Source organism: Bubalus bubalis, chromosome 3 (genome assembly GCF_019923935.1).
Source record: "Bubalus bubalis isolate 160015118507 breed Murrah chromosome 3, NDDB_SH_1, whole genome shotgun sequence".
Classification (NCBI taxonomy): Eukaryota; Metazoa; Chordata; class Mammalia; order Artiodactyla; family Bovidae; genus Bubalus; species Bubalus bubalis.
The window spans coordinates 161,667,743-161,687,231 of NC_059159.1; the positions used below are offsets into that span (position 1 = coordinate 161,667,743).

General features: G+C 40.2%; 1 protein-coding gene across 4 annotated transcripts in view; it reads right to left on the reverse strand.

Annotated features, from left to right (window-relative positions):
- The window catches only part of TXNDC8 (thioredoxin domain containing 8), a 33,322-nt gene extending 19,009 nt beyond the window's left edge, over positions 1-14,313 (reverse strand). Inside the window, exons 1-3 of one of the 4 annotated variants that reach the window (XM_006048675.4) lie at positions 13,883-14,260; positions 10,478-10,582; positions 3,297-3,356 (exon numbers count right to left, since the gene is read on the reverse strand). In XM_006048675.4, the coding sequence (XP_006048737.1) occupies positions 3,297-3,356; positions 10,478-10,582; positions 13,883-13,906 (189 nt within the window). In that variant the 5' untranslated portion in view covers positions 13,907-14,260. Of the gene's footprint in view, positions 1-3,296; positions 3,357-10,477; positions 10,583-13,882 lie in introns of all 4 variants that reach the window. The other 3 variants (XM_025282210.3, XM_044940424.2, XM_025282215.3) reach the window with 3 other exon arrangements.
- Positions 14,314-19,489: the final 5,176 nt, after the last annotated feature.

The following is a 19,489-nucleotide window of genomic DNA, read 5'->3' on the forward strand; positions in this document are numbered from 1 at the left end:
AAAGATTTTGTAGCCATGAGATAAGAAAATATATCAGAATCCCAACTGTTCTAATCCATTACAACCTGATTTCAAGTATCACTTTTTTGTTTATCTTGTTTAAGAGTCAAGCGAAAGTTAGCCACCCACAGTTCAGTTCAGTCGCTCAGTTGCCCGACTCTTTGTGACCCCACGGACTGCAGCACACCAGGTCTCCCTGTTCACTGCCAACTCCAGGAGTTTATTCAAACTCATGTCCATTGAGTTGGTGATGCCATCCAACCATCGCATCCTCTGTCATCCCCTTCTCCTCTTGCCTTCAATCTTTCCCAGCATCAGGGTCTTTTCAAATGAGTCAGCTCTTCACATCAGGTGGCCAAAGTATTGGAGTTTCAGCTTCAGCATCAGTCCTTCCAATGAATATTCAGGACTGATCTCCTTTAGGATGGACTGGTTGGATATCCTTGCAGTCCAAGGGACTCTCAAGAGTCTTCTCCAACACCACAGTTCAAAAGCATCAATTCTTTGGCACTCAGCTTTCTTTATAGTCCAACTCTCACATCTATACATGACTACTGGAAAAACCATAGCCTTGAGTAGATGGACCTTTGTTAGCAAAGTAACATCTCTGCTCTTTAATATGCTGTCTAAGTTGGTCATAACTTTTCTTCCAAGGAACAAGCAACTTTTAATTTCATGGCTGCCCACAGGATCAAAACAAATCTTTCCCCTACTGCCCACCCCTACTCCCAACACACACTAAATTATAATTTTCATGACCACAGTAATGACAACAATGAATACATTATTAGAAAAGAAAACTGTGCATTTTGTCTCACCTTAAGAGACAAAGAGCTATAAAAATCAAAAAGTAAAACAGTAACTAATGCTGCTGAGGATACGGAGAAATAAGAAACCTCTTACATTGCTGGTGGGAATGTAAAGTGGTACAGTACTTTGTATGATAATTTATAAATTCTTCAATAAGTTAAATATAGAGTTATCATATGACCCAATAATCCCACTCCTAGATATATAGCCAAGAGAAATGAAAATATATGCTTAAATGTTTATGCCAGTATTAGTCATAATACCCAAAAGTTGCAAACAAACCAAATGTCCATAAAAGAATGAATGGATAAAAAAGAGGTAGTAAATTATTCAGCAATAAAAGGGAATGGAAGACTGATACATGCTACATCATGGATGAATCTTGCAAACTTACGTTAAGTGAGAGAAGCCAGTCACAAAAGACCACATTTTCTATAATTCCATTTATAAGAAATGGCCAGAATAAGCAAGTCTACAGACAAGGTAGACTAGCAGTTACCTAGGGTTGAGGTGGTGGATACAGGGAACTAGGGGGGATGACTACTAACGAGGGCATATTTCTTTTTGGAGTTGTAAATACCTTCTAAAATTGATTGTACTGATAGCTGCACAAGTCTTTGAATATCTGACAGATAATAATCCTAGCTGTTTATTCTGAATGCATGGTACACGATTCAGCGTAAAGGACAATTAAACACTGTCGCACTTTGAGGGAAATAGAAAAATGGAACTTTTATTACATTCTGGGTATAATGCCATATATTTTGTGTCTTTTATTCTTTCATATTCTGTTAAATATTATTACTTTGTTTTACATATAGAGAAACTGACATTTATAGAAGTTAACAGATAAGTGGTCACAAAACTGTTAAAGGGCAGAATGGGTAAATAATAGATTGTTTAATTATAAAGCTTAAATTCAATCCAATGTATGTACAGGCCACTTATTACTGCTATTTTTCTTCATTTTAAAATAAAAAAATACTAGGAAGAATAAGTTTTTAGACACATTGTATGTATTAATAAGCACATGTTGATTGAAAACATGAGGCTGATTATTTGGTGGCGGGGGTGGGGCTGGGGTGAGGAAGAAAGACTCTAGAGAAAAAAGGGAAAGGTTTCCTGGAATTCTCTGTGATGCTTAAAAAACTCCACACACACACACACACACAAACAGAACTCCACAAAAAGCATAAGCTATAGAAAGGGGAAAGCAAGGTACATAAAAATGTCTGTAATGCACAGAATTGGATTTTAGAAATTTATTAATAATCTATCACAGGGGTAAAATTAAAAGATGCTTCCTCCTTGGAATGAAAGCTATGACAAACCTAGACAGCATGTTAAAAAGAGAAGCATCACTTTACTGACAAAGGCCTGGGCTTCCCGGGTAGCTCAGCTTGTAAAGAATCCTCCTGCAATGCAGGAGACCCTGGTTCGATTCCTCGGTCGGGAAGTTTCCCCTAGAGGAGTGATAGGCTACCTGCTCCAGTATTCTTAGGCTTCCCTGGTGGATCAGATGGTAGAGAATCTGCCCGTAGTGCGGGAGACCTGGGTTCAATCCCTGGCTTGGAAAGATTGCCTGGAGGAAGGCATGCCAACCCACTCCAGCATTCTTGCCTAGAGAATCTCCATGGACAGAGGAGCCTAGTAGGCTACAGTCTGTGGAGCCGCAAAGAGTCAGACATGACTGAGCAACTAACCACACATGGTTATTCCAGTCGCCATATACAGACGTGACAGCTGGACCATAAAGAAGGCTGAACACTGAAGAATGGACGCTTTCAAACTGTGGTGCTGGAGAAGACTCTGGAGAGTCCTTTGTATGGCAGGGAGATCAAACTAGTCAATCCTAAAAGAAGTCAACCCTTTGAATATTCATCAGAAAGGCCGATGCTGAAGCTCAAATACTTTGGCCACCTAATGCAAAGAGCGGATTCAGTGGAAAATACCCTGATGCTCAGAAGGATTGAAGGCAAAAGGAGAAGAGGGCAGCAGAGCATGAGATGGTTAGATAGCATCACCAACTCAATGGACATGAATTTGAGCAAACTCCAGGAGATAGTGAAGGATAGAGGAGCCTGGTGTGCTGCAGCCCATGGGGTCACAAAGAGTCAGACACAGCTTAGCAACTGAAGAACAACAACAGGAGTGAAAATCATTTTTCACTTTGAGCCCAACTCTAACCAACTGGTATTGTCTGTCTAGAGCAACTCTGTTGGGTAGGACTGTGGGGCAGAGTCAAGAGCAATTGACAAAAAACTGATCAGTGGACTGATCAGTGAATTCTACCATAGTATGGGAGAAGGGCACACAGCAGGAGAGCCACATATTTATTGTCTTTTAAAGAATACAAAACATACAAGAACCTTATGAAGGCGTTTACTGCTTCATTACACTTTAAACTGCTTGTATAATCACTGAGACAGCATTTCAACATCACACTGGATTTTATGACTCTACAAGGAGGGATTTAAGATTCTTACCCGAGCATTGTCCACATCCACATTAGCAAACATGACGCTTCGGTATTGCACAGACATTGCCTTCAAAAGAATAAAAATTTCCTATTAGCTTAATGTTAAGATTAAATCACACACTAGCAGTGTCTTTTAGCAACAGCAAGAACCAAACAAAAGAGCTGAGAAAAGACAGCTAAGCATCATCCTGGCACTACTGCCTAGAATCTTAAGGACAGAAGTCAAGGGCTGGGTGTTGCCCAAGTCAAGCAAAGATCAATGGCAGAACCAGAGTCTAAAGTCTGTGTTATGTATCAAAACTAGATTTCCCAGAATACTCTGCCAGTTGTCTTCCTGTTAGGTTCCACCAATGGGAAGCATTTGCAGGAAAATGGAAAATGGGAATAGGGAAAAACAACTCTTCTCTGCTTCTGTTCCAGACGTTCTGGAAGCATCTTTGACGGTGGTGGAGATAATGGTGGTGGTATAATGGGTGTACGGTAATGGATGCAGAAGCAGCCTGTAAATGTCAGCTCCTGGGATATTCTTTTTTTTCCAGACAGCTGTGCTTATTCTTTAAAGGTACTTAATGGGATATTGATTTGTTGGCATTACATCATATCTCAAGCATTCCCATCGAGCTGTTTCAAATGAAACCTCTCTTCCACGGTGGTGTGAGGTGTTTGGAGCATGGCCAAGTAGAGGCAACAGCAGACGGAGCTGTCACTGGGGGCTGCTCCCATGGACAGGCAGGAAGCAGCATGACATGAACTGATTAGGTGGACAGTAGGTGCAGAGCTCTGTTGAAGGGATTCTCTCCAATTGTATGTCCATAGAATGTGCCCTAAGTGGGAGTTCTTTCTTCAGTGGTTCATCAAGATGGGGAAATTAGGGGAAAATTCTTGGATAATAAACATGAAGGCCTTTGGTATTTTAGAGTACTTTTCAGATTAAAAAATAGATGCTGATTTTGATTGGCAGCATCTCCATGCCTGGCAAGAAGATGGTGATGCCCAGGAACTCTGGGGAAACTGACTTGTGCTTTTCAAGTTTAAGATATGTGGATGTTCCCTGGTAGCAGTCAGGCAGGGAAACGGATTTGACAGATATGGACATCTGATTCCAGAGTCAGGTTCTATTGATGAAGTTTTCAGAGTTTCCCAAGTCTGACAGGAAATGGATAGGGCTGTCATTTTTGTACTGAGTAGTAGCCAGAAGACCTGGTACAGATGTGGGTTTCTTGCTAGACTGACTGGTGTCCCTTATGAACACTTCCTTCCCTCTCTATGCCATACCATCCACAACAAACCATCCTCTGTCCTCAACAAAAACTCCTCCTTCTGCTCTATTCTTCCTCCCATACAATCGGTTACCATCTAGTCACCTATTCTGTTGATCTTCACTCTAAATTGTCTCCTGAATTTGATCTTTCCTTTTTCTCCCCAAACCACCACCCTAGTTCTGATAAATCCATCACTGACGTTGTCAAACTTGGGTTACCTGCCTCAGCCTTTCTAGCCCATTCTTATACAAACTGCCAAAAGTATTTCCCCCAAATTCACAGCTGATCATTGCAAAATCCTTAACATTCTTTATGACTCTGCTGCTGCTGCTGCTAAATCGCTTCAGTGGTGTCCGACTGTGCGATCCCATAGACGACAGCCCACCAGGCTCTGCCGTCCCTGAGATTCTCCAGGCAAGAACACTGGAGTGGGTTGCCATTTCCTTCTCCAATGCATGAAAGTGAAAAGTGAAAGTGAAGTCGCTCAGTCGTGTCTGACTCTTTGCGACCCCATGGACTGCAGCCTACCAGGCTCCTCCATCCATGGGATTTGCCAGGCAAGAGTACTGGAGTGAGGAGCCATTGGCTTCTTGGTTATGACTCTACAGCAACTCATTAAGCTATAATACAAGGGTCTTTCCCCTCTGGGCTCAGCTTCCTTTCAAGGCTCATGGGTTGCCACTTCCACTGTATAAACTGAAAACTAGCCTCACAGAGTACTTGCCTTCTCATGATCAAACCATACAATTTCTCAACAAATTTATAATCTCCCTTTTCTCAAAAATGCTCTGTTTGGGGATCTATGCCTGGTGATTCTCCTAGCCCAGAGTCAGCAATCTTTACCCTATACACCAAATCCAGGACTCCATATGGTCTCATAAACAAAATTTTAGTGGGACACGTTTGCCCATTCATTTGCATATTGCCATTGCCTGCTTTTGTGCTACAACACCAAAGCTGAGTATATATACTATAGACCATACAGCCCATAAACCTGAAAATATTGACTGTCTTTAACCTCTACAGACAAGGTTGCTGGCCCTTGCTTTCAGTCCTCAAGGCCCAGATCAAATGGGACCATGGAATTCACTTAAGACTTAAAAGCTTTAAATCACTTCTTAAAAACCACTTTTGGTTATGATTTACTTTTTCTTATTACCAGACATCCTTTAGTAGAGACTCTGGGTGGTCAACTTTCAGTTTTTGTGTATTTGAAAATATCTTGGATTCTTCCCCACCTAGAGTAATGGTGTTGTCAGCTGACTTCCATTCCACCTTCCTGCAGAGCCTGGAAAAGGGAAAAGGGAAAGATTCCTCGGATTCCCTTGCAGCTACAGTTCTGGATGCAAATTGGTTTCACCAATGAGACACATGCAGGTAAGACTGGGAAGGCAGAAGTGAGACGGAGCTACTTTCTTTTTGTCTTTGGATGTTCCTGCTGGAGAGCAAGATCATGCTACCTCCATGCTGCTGGATCTCAAGGATCCAGTGCCCCAGCACCAGCTTCCAGATTCTGGTTCTGACTCCCCAACTGCTATTGTTGTTTTTTCCTCCCAGTAGTAGCCTCTCATCTCCTCTCATATCTCATTATGGCAAAGTTAGGATCCCCTCAAATGGGTCTGTGGTGCTCTTGAGTCATCCTTGGGGTTCCAGTCTGGAGCCCATTCATCCAGCCTTATAATGATTTTATGAGCATTTAATTCCTTGTATTAAAGTTTTTTTCTGTCTAATTTGGTTCCTGTTTCCAGTTTTTGAGTTCTGACTGATACAGTGCCCTAGAGTAATAAAAGCCTTTTCTCCAAATCCATTATGTACTGTGGGTTTTAAAAAAATGACACAGAATACATAAATACATTCTCTTGTAAAAGTTCAAACATCACAAGAAAAATAAAGCAAAATATGAAATTTCCCTATTCTCAACCCTACTCCAATTTTCACTCCCTTTCACAGAAAAAAAAAACCATTTGCTATGTATCTTCTGCTCCTCTTTGTCTACATACATACTGATATATACATACACACAGATACGTCCTGCATGCTTAGTCACTCATTTGTGACCCCATGGACTGTAGCCCGCCAGGCTCCTCTGTCCATGGGGATTCTCCAGGCAAGAATACTGGAGTGGTTTGCTGTGCTCTCCTCCAGGGGATCTTCCTAGGGATTGAACCCAGGTCTTCCGTATTGCAGGCGAATTCTTTACTGTCTGAGCCACCAGGGAGCCCTGGTGTATATATATATATATGGATTTTTAGCTCTGCTTTACATAAATGGTACTATAGTCCATAAATTTTCCTATATTGTTCTCTTTTTACTTAATTCTATGTTGTCTTGGAGAGAATTCCATCATTATGTATGGGTCTACTTGACTCTTTTTATCATCTGAATAGTATTTCAGAGTGTGGATACACCCAAATTAAAAAAAAAAAAAACCAAACTAAACTGTGTGTACATTAGTCTGGATTCCAACAGAAAACAGCACATTCAAGTTAGGATAATTTAGGGAAGTTTATCACCAAAGGGCTAACTGTAAATAACTGTAAAGTTAAGGATGGGTGTGGAGGAGCTGTGAGAGCCTGGACACAACCTCAGCCATTCTCAGGGCCTAAAGGTATGAAGGGAAGAAGAGGTTACTAAGCCTGAGCCTAAAATGCCTATTGGGCAATGAAATCTGATCAGTGTTGACTTTGTGGCAGGTGAGGATATTTATACTCCTAAAGCTAAACATTGGAGACCCTTAAGTTTTAAGTGTCTGAATAGAGAGGCCTGCCAGATGTTAAAATATTTGCTGTAGATATTCCAATAATTTTAGGCACAAAATAGATGTTGATATGTGAACCGTGAACTTCCAGATGTTCAAGCCGGATTTAGAAAAGGCAGAGGAACCAGAGATCAAACTGCCAACATCCGCTGGATCATTGAAAAAGCAAGAGAGTTCCAGAAAAACATCTATTTCTGTTTTATTGACTATGCCAAAGCCTTTGACTGTGTGGATCACAATAAACTGTGGACAATTCTGAAAGAGATGGGAATACCAGACCACCTGACCTCCCTGCTGAGAAACCTGTATGCCGGTCAAGAAGCAACAGTTAGAACCCGACATGGAACAGACTGGTTCCAAATTGGGAAAGGAGTACATCAAGGCTGTACATTGTCACTCTGCTTATTTAACTTATATGCAGAGTACATCATGTGAAATACCGGGCTGGATGAAGCACAAGCTGGAATCAAGATTGCCTGGAGAAGTATCAATAACCTCAGATATACAGATGATACCACCCTTATGGCAGAAAGCGAAGAACTAAAGAGCCTCTTGATGAAAGTGAAAGAGGAGAGTGAAAAAGTTGGCTTAAAACTCAACATTCAGAAAACTACGATCATGGCAGTTGGTCCCATCACTTCATGGCAAACAGAAGGGGAAACAGTGGAAACAGTGTCAGACTTCATTTTTGGGGGCTCCAAAATCACTGCAGATGGTGACTGCAGCCATGAAATTAAAAGACACTTGCTACCTGGAAAAAAAGCTATGACCAACCTAGACAGCATATTAAAAAGCAGAGACATTACTTTGTCAACAAAGGTCCATCTAGTCATGGCTATGGTTTTTCCAGTAGTCATGTATGGATGTGAGAGTTGGAGTATAAAGAAAGATGAGTGCCAAAGAACTGATTCAGCTTTTGAACTGTGGTGTTGGAGAAGACTCTTGAGAGTCCCTTGGACTGCAAGAAGATCTAACCAGCCAATCCTAAAGGAAATCAATTCTGAATATTCATTGGAAGGACTGATGTTGAAGCTGAAACTCCAATACTTCGGCCACCTGATGCGAAGAACTGATTCACTGGAAAAGACCCTGATGCTGGAAAGATTGAAGGTGGAGGGAAAAGGGGATGACGGAGGATGAGATGGTAGGATGGCATCACTGACTCAATGGACATGAGTTTGAGTAAGCTCCAGGATTTGGTGATGGACAGGGAAAACTGGCATGCTGCAGTCCATGGGGTCACAAAGAGTCAGACATGACTGAGTGACTGAACTGAACTGATGTCATGTAGCGAATTTCATTATCTGAATATGTTTCTTTTAAATATCAAAGTTTATGACTGAATAGAACGAATTCAAGTAGATATAAGAGTTTAAGTCAAAAAATTGAAATGTTACAAACCCTGATGAAAAATAATATATTTTCAGTTGTGTAGAGAAATCTGAACTTTATAACTGAAGTAGGAAATTGCACAAAATGGACCGTAAATGTGAAACTTCTGTGCAGTAAGGAGAAATGAAAAGAAAATGCCCTGGGTTTCTTTCTGCAGCATGTTGTACAATCCCCCCACCAAATGGTGCAAACACTTAAATGGGGTAACAGAAAAATTAACTAGATGAAACACTGTATGGACATGGAAAGTATAATCTGGAGAGTTGATAAAAACATAAACCAATGTGTAGATGGAAAAAGACCTGAATATAAACATATGATTACAATTAAGTGGAATATTTTACAAAGAAATTTTATAAAGGAGCTCAGATATGAAAGGAATAAGTAAGACATAGGATTTCTTCTGATAATGGGGTTGAAAGATTGGGGGTAGTTTATTCTTTTTTATTATAGTTTAAAAAATACCATGTTCATCTGTAATCTATTCCAATATTTGGAAGTTCTCAACTCTAGAACTTTGGTAAAATGCCATTATTATGAATAATCCATTCCTTTATACAACTATACTCTTTCGCACATTTTGATGATCCTTGTAGAATTATCCACAAATAAACAGTATTAATCTGGTGTGTGTACTAATGATCTAATTAGATCTCACTAAATTATCTTCAGGTTAAGCAGGATGCTTCCAAAAAAACCTGATTCCATGCAGAAGATTTTAAGTTTAATCAGGTCCCATTTGTTTATTTTTGTTTTTATTTTCATTACTTTAGAAGATGGATCTAAAAAGATATTGTTGCAATTTATGTCAAAGAGTGTTCTGCCTATATTTTCCTTTATGGTATTTGGTTTTACATTTAGATCTTTAATCCATTTAGATTATTATTTTAATACCATTTTTATATGGTGCTAGTGAATGCTATAATTTCATTCTTTTACATCTAGCTGTCCATTTTTCTGAGCACCACTTACTGAAGAGACTGTACAGTTTCTTCTCCATTTATAGTCTTGCCTCTTGATAAACTGATCTTCATAAATTGATCATAGGTATGTGGGTTTATTTCTGGCTTTCTAACCTGTCCCATTGATCTATGTTTGCTTTTGTGCCAGTACCATGCTGTTTTGATTACTGTAGCTTTGTAGTATAGTCTGAAGTCAGGGAGCCTGATTCCTCCAACTCCAATTTTCTTTCTCAAGATTGCTATTTGCTTTGTTTCCATGCAAATTAAAAAAATTTTTTTTCTAGCTCTGTGAAGAAAGCCATTGCCAATTTGATGAGGACTGCATTGAGTCTGTAGATTGCCTTGGGTAGTACAATTATTTTAAAACAAACTTATGCTTACTAACAGAGAAAGGAGGAGGAGGGATAAATTAGGAAGTTTGTGTTGGGATTATTTATTGGGATTAACACATATACACTGATATACATAAAACAAATAACCAACAAGGACCAGGGAACTATAGTCAATATTTTATAATAACTTATAAGAAAAAAGAATATGAAAAAAATATGTCTCTATAACCCTATCTATCCGTCTAAGTGAATCACTGTGCTGTATGCTTGAAACTAACACAACACTGTAAATCAACTATCCATCAATAAAATTTTAAAAATTAAAATAACAATAGTAATAAAGAAGTGGGCACTAAGTGGGGGAAAAACTATCACCCCATAATGGCTCATAACTGCCAAACTTTTAAGATTTATTGGGAAAAGTATTCGAGGACTTTAAATTCCTTCTAAAAAACTGTGAAATAGACACTGATGATACTTACATGAAAAACAGGATAAATCCTTTTGCAAGGACCACACCATTTTGCTGAGAATTCAATTACCACAAGTTTGTTTCCAGCAGCTTTCAAAAATGCTTTTAATTCATCCTGAGACCAGAACATAAATGAGGAAATGTGTACAGTCACTGAATCTCATATAGTCATGCAAGGCACAAAATGACAGCATAGTTATGGTGCCCACCCCATTGTTCTCCAGGGAACGCAATCTTTCCTAAATGTCCCTGAGGGCATATATATATATTTATCTTCCTAAGTATACATGCTGCTGCTGCTGCTGCTAAGTCGCTTCAGTCGAGTCTGACTCTGTGCGACCCCATAGACAGCAGCCCACCAGGCTTCTCCATCCCTGGGATTGTCCAGGCAAGAACACTGGAGTGGGTTGCCATTTCCTTCTCCAATGCATGAAAGTGAAAAATGAAAGTGAAGTCGCTCAGTCGTGTCCGACTCTAGCGACCCCATGGATTGCAGCCTACCAGGCTCCTCTGTCCATGGGATTTTCTAGGCAAAAGTACTGGAGTGGGGTGCCAAAAACTTTCAGTTCAGTTCAGTTCAGTCACTCAATCATGTCCAACTCTTTGCGACCCCACAAAAACTTTAGGATTCTATTTACCAGATGGATTGGTAATGATGGTTGATAATGGCTGGATACCTCTGGCAAGAGACTGAGACTGGTCAATGAGAGATGAGGAGTAGAGGGTGAGGATGAATGGTGTTCAAGGTGGATATCTATATCTAATTTTTTAAAACAAGGACCTAAACATGCATTAACAGAGAAATCTAAACAGAAGCTAATTCAGCACCTTTAATCATTTCTTGTTTTTGTTTGTTTGTTTGTTTTTGCGGGGGGAGGCTGATCATTATTAAAGCTATAGTTAAAACCATACATTTAAGGATAAGACATGCTTCTTGCTGAATGTCTTAAGTGAATTTTCTATCAGCTATTTGTATCATCTAAATAAAGTAAGATTTCCCTTCTGGGACCTCATGTCATGGTATCTATGCTTGATTGCTTTGTGAACAATGTCCTACACGACTTGGCTTTCCAATAAGTCCCCCACAGAGCCCAATCCTGATTCACTTCAGTGCCTTCATGGCCCCTAAGTGGCACATGTTAAGTACTCAGGGAGCATTTAGTTGACTAAATGAATAATCTGCTAATACACAGTGTTCCGTTAAGGATTTATTTTTCCTTTTCTCACTGGAATTGCAATAATAGTACCTAATTTACTCTGTGACTGGTATTCTCTTCCTTAATCTTTACAACCACCCTATGCAGTATTATTATCATTATCCCCATTTCACAGATGAATAAAATAACATTTTTAAACTTTCTCAAGGTCAACCAGCTGGTGAGTGTCATAGTTGGGGTTACTAACCTTACTAGTTTGACTCCAAGATCCATTTCCTTAACCACTATAGAAAATTGCCTCCTGAGTTCTTTACGGTAATGGAGCTTACTCTCTTTCTCTCTGTCTAGCCCAAATGCCATCATTCACTCATCCCTGGACCACTAATTAAGATGGAGGGGTGGGATCAGTAATTGAGTTAAATCAATTGGGGCCTACCACTGGAAACAGGGATGGGATTTATTCCATACAGATGGAATACACTCTATAATAGGGGAGTCCTGACAATTACACTGTCATTTGACTTCCTTTCAGGAGGTTAAACTGATGACTCAAAGAAGACACATTCTTCCTTTAATAATATGCCTCCAAGAGAGGAGTGATTAACTTTTCAGAGAGCCACGCCACCTCCACTTCTCACTTGCTTCTGAAGTTGTAAGTTAGATGTCATCCTCAGAAACCCCCAACTCTTCACTTCCCAGTAGTTGTTAGGGTATAAACTGACCTAGTTGGTCCCACGAACTTGACTTGGCTAAGTTCTCTGTAGGTAATACTCCATGGTACAGAGTGATCCCACATGTACCAGTTAAGGCCTACTCTGTGCCAGGTACTGGACACACTGCTAGGATACAGCATGGACAAAAATACAAAACATTCCACCCCCTCCCTTCATGAAGTCTGCATTTAGGGGAAAGTCAACGGTAACCACCTCTGGGGTCGCAAAGAGTCAGACACAACGGAAGCGACTTAGCAGCAGCAGCAGCAACAGTGAGATAAGTGAAATATATAGTAAATTTGTGATCACTGCTAATAAAGAAAAAAAGTGAAAGTAGCTTAGTCGTGTCCAACTCTTTGTGACCGCATGGACTATACAGTCCATGGAATTCTCCAGGCCAGAATACTGGAGTGGGTAGCTGTTCCCTTCTCCAGGGGATCTTTCCCAACCCAGGGATCAAACCCAGGTCTCCCAGATTGCAAGTGGATTCTTTACCAGCTGAGCTACCAGAGAAGCCCAAAGAAAAAAAGGAGAAGAATAAAATAAGAAGGAAGGATGAGAGTTGGATTACAATTTCAGTCTGGGTGGCCAAGGACCACCTCGATGTAATATTTGAATAAAGGCATAAAGGAAACAATAGGTCCTCAGAATAGGTGAAGGAGGAGATGGAGAGGGCTTCTCTGTGAGATTCCCAGGAAACCAAAAAAAAAAAAAAAAAGAAAAGAAAAAAATTAGTAAAATCATTAGCAAGTGTATGCTATTTTTAAAACATTTTCTTAAGCCAAAGTTACATGGCCATACCTTCTTTCTATCTGGCTGGTCTCATATTTGTGATCTTAAACACAAGCCAGTTTGGGAAAGTGTCAAAAGTCTAAGTCTGAAGGTGCTAGTGGAGGGAAGACCCAGGCCCTACACCTCCCCCTTTCCTCCAGCTCCTGGTCCCCCTGAAATGAGTGGGTATCAGAATGTCTGGATGCTAATGCCTGCTTCACCTCTCTACTCTTTTAAAGGCAATTTTCTTCTTTATAAATAATTATCCCTGGCCTTTACATGTATTGAGATCTGTTACAGCAGTACCACTGGACAATGGATGGCAAGTGGCTTTATGAAATACCACCTCAACAATTATTAATGCCCCCTTTCCATTCTACAGGCATGTCTAGGGGTTCTCTTTCCTAGGATAAGAGAAAAATGTGGACTATTTAACTTCCAGAAAAATTTCCAGGTACAATCAAAGTAAAATTGGTAGGATCAGATATAGGATGAGATATGTTACAAGCTGGTCTGGATCTAGCTAGAGTAAAAGCAAGAAATGAGAAGCAGGAAGGGATAAAACTCTTTTTGATCAACTTTGCTCTTGGCTATTCTCCACAGAATGCCATCCCTCAAGAAACAGCATGAAGAAAAAGCATTAAAAAAACAAACTCTTCTTGCCTCGGAGCAACAAAGGAGTACTGCATGGAGGAAATATTACTTAGAGCTAATCAAATCTGCTCTCAAGACGGTCTCTTTTGAAATACTTCTTGAAGCCAAATAAATACTTGCCATGTCTCTAATATTCTGCACCATGATTTACACCTGGGAATTGCTGACAAAACTCTCCTGTTGGTTCAGTTGGCAGACTGTAGCTGTCTCTTACCAATTATAGCATCCTGGCCGGAGTATAAGGGTACCTTCTCTATGACATCACTGAACATGACATCTTAGAACCTAGAACTTTGGAAGACATGGAGCTATTTTCATTTGCATGCCATGACTACTTGGTCAGTATGTGGTCAGTAAGAATCTGACAACTGCTGGCCTTGTGTGCAGAATCAATAATGTGTCTGTCTCTTTTTAATCTCCTACTACCTATTTCCATGCACTTCCTTCCCTCCCCCAGTCCTGGCAACCATCAAATGAGAAATAAGCAAGGTATTCATGTATTAAATAGATGAAAAGTTATTTTCATTTAGGATTCTGAAGGAATTATTTTGCAGTTGAGAAAGATACTAAAGCCTTAATTCTAAAATAATGCTTCTTGTAAATTTGGTTTTTTGAGTCCCAGATTCCCTAAACTTTGTTATTTTGCCTTAATTATTTAGGAGGTAGTGAAATTTCACTCTTATGGACTGACTGGACCAGGGGTTGGCAGACTTTTCCTGTCAAGAACCAGATAATATTGGGGGCTTTATGGACAACATGCAGTTGTTGGTTCATATTCTTTGTTTTCACAATCTTTTAAAATGTAAATTTATTTTATTATTTTTTTAATATAAATTTATTTATTTTAATTGGAGGCTAATTACTTTACAATATTGTATTGGTTTTGCCATATATCAACATGAATCCACCACGGGTATACATGTGATCCCCATCCTGAACCCCCCTCCCACCTCCCTCCCCGTACCATCCCTCTGGGTCATCCCAGTGCACCAGCCCCAAGCATCCTGTATCATGCATCGAACCTGGACTGGCGATTCGTTTCATATATGATATGATACATTTTAACTGCTGGGCTTTATAAAAACAGCAGCAACTCCTTAAACCTTCTTCAGAGCAACAGCAACCACCACTGCTAGCTGAAATCCCAGCAAAATTATTCTTTCTAGCTTTTCCATTCCTCCATTCAGGCCTCTCAGGAATGAATTATCCGCCTTTCTTTTGTGTGTGTGTGCTAGATGGAAAACTATGAATATTTCTTGTATAGCTTCAGCCAAATTGTTTTTTGTAGCAGATATTTGTCAGTTGCTTTCTAGTACCCATTTCTTCCTCTTTCTACCAAAAATACCCTGATTTTCTGTGGGCAAATTTATCCCTCCCCCATTTTATTGCAGCTATGAACTTTGTATGGGACTGCTGCTGCTGCTGCTACGTCGCTTCAGTCGTGTCCGACTTTGCGCGACCCCAGATACGGCAGCCCACCAGGCTCCCCCATCCCTGGGATTCTCCAGGCAAGAACACTGGAGTGGGTTGCCATTTCCTTGATTACTCTAACCCTAAATCCAGGGTTCAACCCTGATGATTTTTTTATTTTTTGGCCACACCACGTGGCTGGGAGATCTTAGTTCCCTGGCCATGGATCAAAGTCATGCCCCTGCAATGGAAGCATGGATCTCTAACCACTGGGAAACCAGGGAACTCCCTTGACCTAATGATCTTAATCCAACCAACAATCCTATATTTAGACCAAGGGTTACCCAAGAGAAGATAAGAAAACAAGAGAAAGCAATTCCTAGCACTTGTGACAGTTACTGAAATTTCCTCTTTATCCAGATATAAACAAGATGCTGATTGGAAGCTACTATAAAACATGCAGGAACCCAGTCTTTGTGTAATACCAATGTTTCAGACCTTCCCTGTAGCTCAGATGGTAAAGAATGTGCTTGCAATGTATGAGGCCTGGGTTTGATCCCTGGGTCGGGAAGACCCTCTGGAGAAGAGAATGGCTACCCACTCCAGTATTCTGGCCTGGAGAATCCCATGGACAGAGGAGCCTGGTGGTCTGCAGTCCGTGGAGTCACCGAGTTGGACATGACTGAGTAACTAACCCTACTACTACTGTTTCAGAGAGCAGAGAGGAAACCTGCGTTTTTGGTTTCTCGGTCCCCAGGATGAAATATTGCCAGAAGTTCAATCAAAGCCTGGAATTTTTGTTTCCATAGACAGCAAATCCCTTTATAGTTTAAACCAAATTAAGTTGGAATTTCAAATAATTACCTGGTAACCACTCAGATACAGTATTATAGAATTTCTCCACTTGGGTCAAACTGCAAGAACTGTGACTCAACATTGCCACTGCTGTTTAAAAAATCTCTCATTCAAGATATACAACAGTAGAGCAAAATCTAACTTTAGGACTGAGGAATCTAATTTCTGTCCTGCAATATGTCCAGACTCAAAATATTCATTGCTACTCTGAAATAACTATTTACCAACCGGCATTCCAGTCATCTAAGTTTCTTTCTGAGCTTCCCTAACTGCTTAATATTTATCAAGGGAGAAGGTGGAAGGAAAACAAGCTTTAGACTCAGACAAATGTTATTTTTCCACTTTGCAATACATGAGAGGCACCAGACTTGGATGAAACAACTTGGTTTCAAACCTGAGTGCTGCTACTGTGAGCTCTTGAGCAAATGATTGCTTATCTAAGCTTCTATTTCTTTATCTGCAAAATGGAGTTAGTGAGTACCTCCTAGGGATATGATGATAATTAACAGATATAAAGAAGTATATTTAAAATGATTATTTCTTTATATCTTTTATAATTATATATGCTTTTATAATTATACAAGATAATTAACAGATATAAACAGATATGAAAAAGAGCTCCTAGCTCAAGTCAGCAAAGGCATGTATCATTCTGGCCTTGCAAGTTTCTACTTCAGAAAGGGTTTTCTTACCTCTTAGTGCACAAAAGGCAAACTGCAAGTCTGTATGCTCCCTTCTGAGCTGGCAGATCTCTGAAAAGGAGAAGCAACGTGGCTTGTAGACTAATGTCCACAAGCCCCTGATGGCCCACTGCTGGTCATATCATAGGGTTGACCAACATTTACAAACTGGAATACTTTAGGAATAAACAAAGCCTCTTACTCATCTTGCAAGGAGTCCTAAGATCTGGCAACCCTGGGCCTCGATTGTCAAACGAAAAGCAGTGGTTGCCCTGCTAGAATGAGCATGCTCTTTCCAGCTGGGTCCTGTCCTTATCATCTTCCATTGCTCCAAGAACCCAGGGTGGAGTAGAAAGATGCCATTTTCGTTGAGGGTGTGCAGCTATTTGTCTTCTACCATGATAATAGGTACTTGAAGCATTTCTAATATCTCTGTCCAGTATCTTCTGTATTCTTTTTTTGTTGTTGTTCTGGGGGTGGTTTGCTTGTTAATATTACTTGCCTGGCTTCTATTGGCATTTGAGTTTGAGCCTGCTGATTGTGATGCTTTTACCATCACGCCCAGAATTTTATTCATGGTTATCCACTGAAGATCCTGCCATTATCTCTCCTTTTTTTCCTTTTTCATTCAAGAAGGAAAGATAGATATTGGTACATATTGAACATCTTCCAAGCCCCCTGTTGAGAAACGCTGTTTCCAAGTATGGACTCTGTTCTTGGCATCACTTTGTTATTTTACAAATACTCTTCTAGTTGAGGTGATTGTGTCCACTCCACAGATGAGATGATCAAGGTGCAGCAGCAAGCTTAGACAACTTATTTTAGCCAGAATTAATTTTGAATTCAAGTCTGGGTCACCTGTCAGACAGGGAGGAACATAAGGTCAGCTGATGAATCTGCAGGTCTCTTAGTGAGCCAGTTAGTACTGGATGAACTGAATGCAGTGAATCCCTCTTTTTCCCCACAACAATAAGGTATCTACCATCTCCACTATCCTTTTCCTTATGGAACTAGCTCTTCTTGAACTTCCTTCCACTGCACTTGGAAAGGAGATGGCACAGATTTAACTCTTAGGCAAGCTGCTAAACCAACAAACTCCTGCCATGTCCCTGGGTTCCCAGATGTGGAGCAAGGTTGGGCTAGGACTTCTGCCTTTTAGAACTAGGGCTTGCAGATTTTTCCACAGAATTTGCAGCAAAGCAGCTTGCCCAGCCCAAGGGCAGGGAGAGTAGGAGCTGACGGATCTCAGAAGTCTGTTTATATCCAACTGGAATTAAGCACTATTATAAGGTCCAGGAAATGAATGACCAAGTTCATAAAAACACACCTTTTTTATGTTTTGCAGAAAAAGTGCTTAGTTGGTAAGAAGTACAAGTTTCTAGTCCTGGATAAAAGCTCTCAGTCAAGTATTTTCTGGAAAAGGGCGCTCTAGCTTTGCCTTTTGTACTTGACTGTCTTCTTTGTTTCCCCAACACGCACTCACATGTATTTTCCTAGACCCATTTCTGACCTCATTGTTGGAATCATGAAGCTCCAAAACAGTCTGGGTGGAGTCTCTTTCTGAGTACTTGGGGTTGCATTAAAATAAAATAAAAAAATTATCCAGGGATGGAATCCTAAGCATTGGTTGAGAATTTAAAATCTTAAAAATATTAACAAGAAAAAAAAAAAAAAAACCAGAGTGGGAAGAAAAGTAAAGAGAGAAAGAAAGAAAAGAAAGTCAGTGAGAGGAAAAGGGAGTGAGGAAGAGCAAAAGAGGGCCAAGAGAAAATAATTTTTAAAAGGATAACTAAAAAATAAGAATAAAGAGATAAATCATTGATATACATGACTTGCAATCCACCTCAAAACTTACAGAGACATGCCAACATGTGAAGGACTATTTAGTATTAATATAAGATTCAGATCATGGTTAGTTTTATCCTAAGGAAAAAAAGATCAGATTCTCTCTTACCAAACACTCCAGTGGGTGATACCTTCTTTGAGTTGACTTCGTTTTTAGTTGAGTGGTGAGGAGAAGTTCAAGGATACGTTTGCAAGCAAGAGTGACTTCTTTTTTTTGCCTGGGCTCAATCCCTAGGTTGGGAAGATCCCATGGAGGAGGAAATGGCAACCTGCTCCAGTATTCTTGCCTGGGAAATCCCGTGGAGAGAGGAGCACGGTGGGCTTACAGTACATGAGGTCACAGAAAAGTCAGACACAACTTAGCGACTAAACAACAACATGAGAGGAAGAAGGGGTTGTTCTGAAGGGCTCTGCAACCAAGGCCTAGAATTAAAGCCATTTTAGGGTCTTACTCTCCAGGATGCTCTCAGACTAACAGTATTAGCATCACCCGTGAATTTGTCATTAAAGAAAAAAAGAATGAAAGAAGCTACAGGAACTACAAAGAGTAATAAGTGAAAGAAGGAAGGATGGGAAGGGAATTGTGTACAGAAAGGATAAAGGATTTGTAAGGGAGGACTTTCATTATGTGGATGAGAAGTATGAATTCTCTTTAGAAGACCTTGCTATTCAAGGTCATACAGACAGTGGCATCATCGCCTGGGATGCTTAAAGGAAAAGCAGAATGTCAAGCTCCATCCCTGATGTTCTGAATAAGAATCTGGATTACAAGATTCCCCAGGTGGTTCTTATGCACATTGGTGTTTGAGAAGCTGCTCTAGAGATCCTTTTAGATCAGGGAGCTGTCTGTGGAACAGAGGACCGGGAGCATCAGCCTCAGGGTTGCCTGGGAATTGTGACAAATGCCAATTCTCAGGCCCCACCCTGGACCTAATGA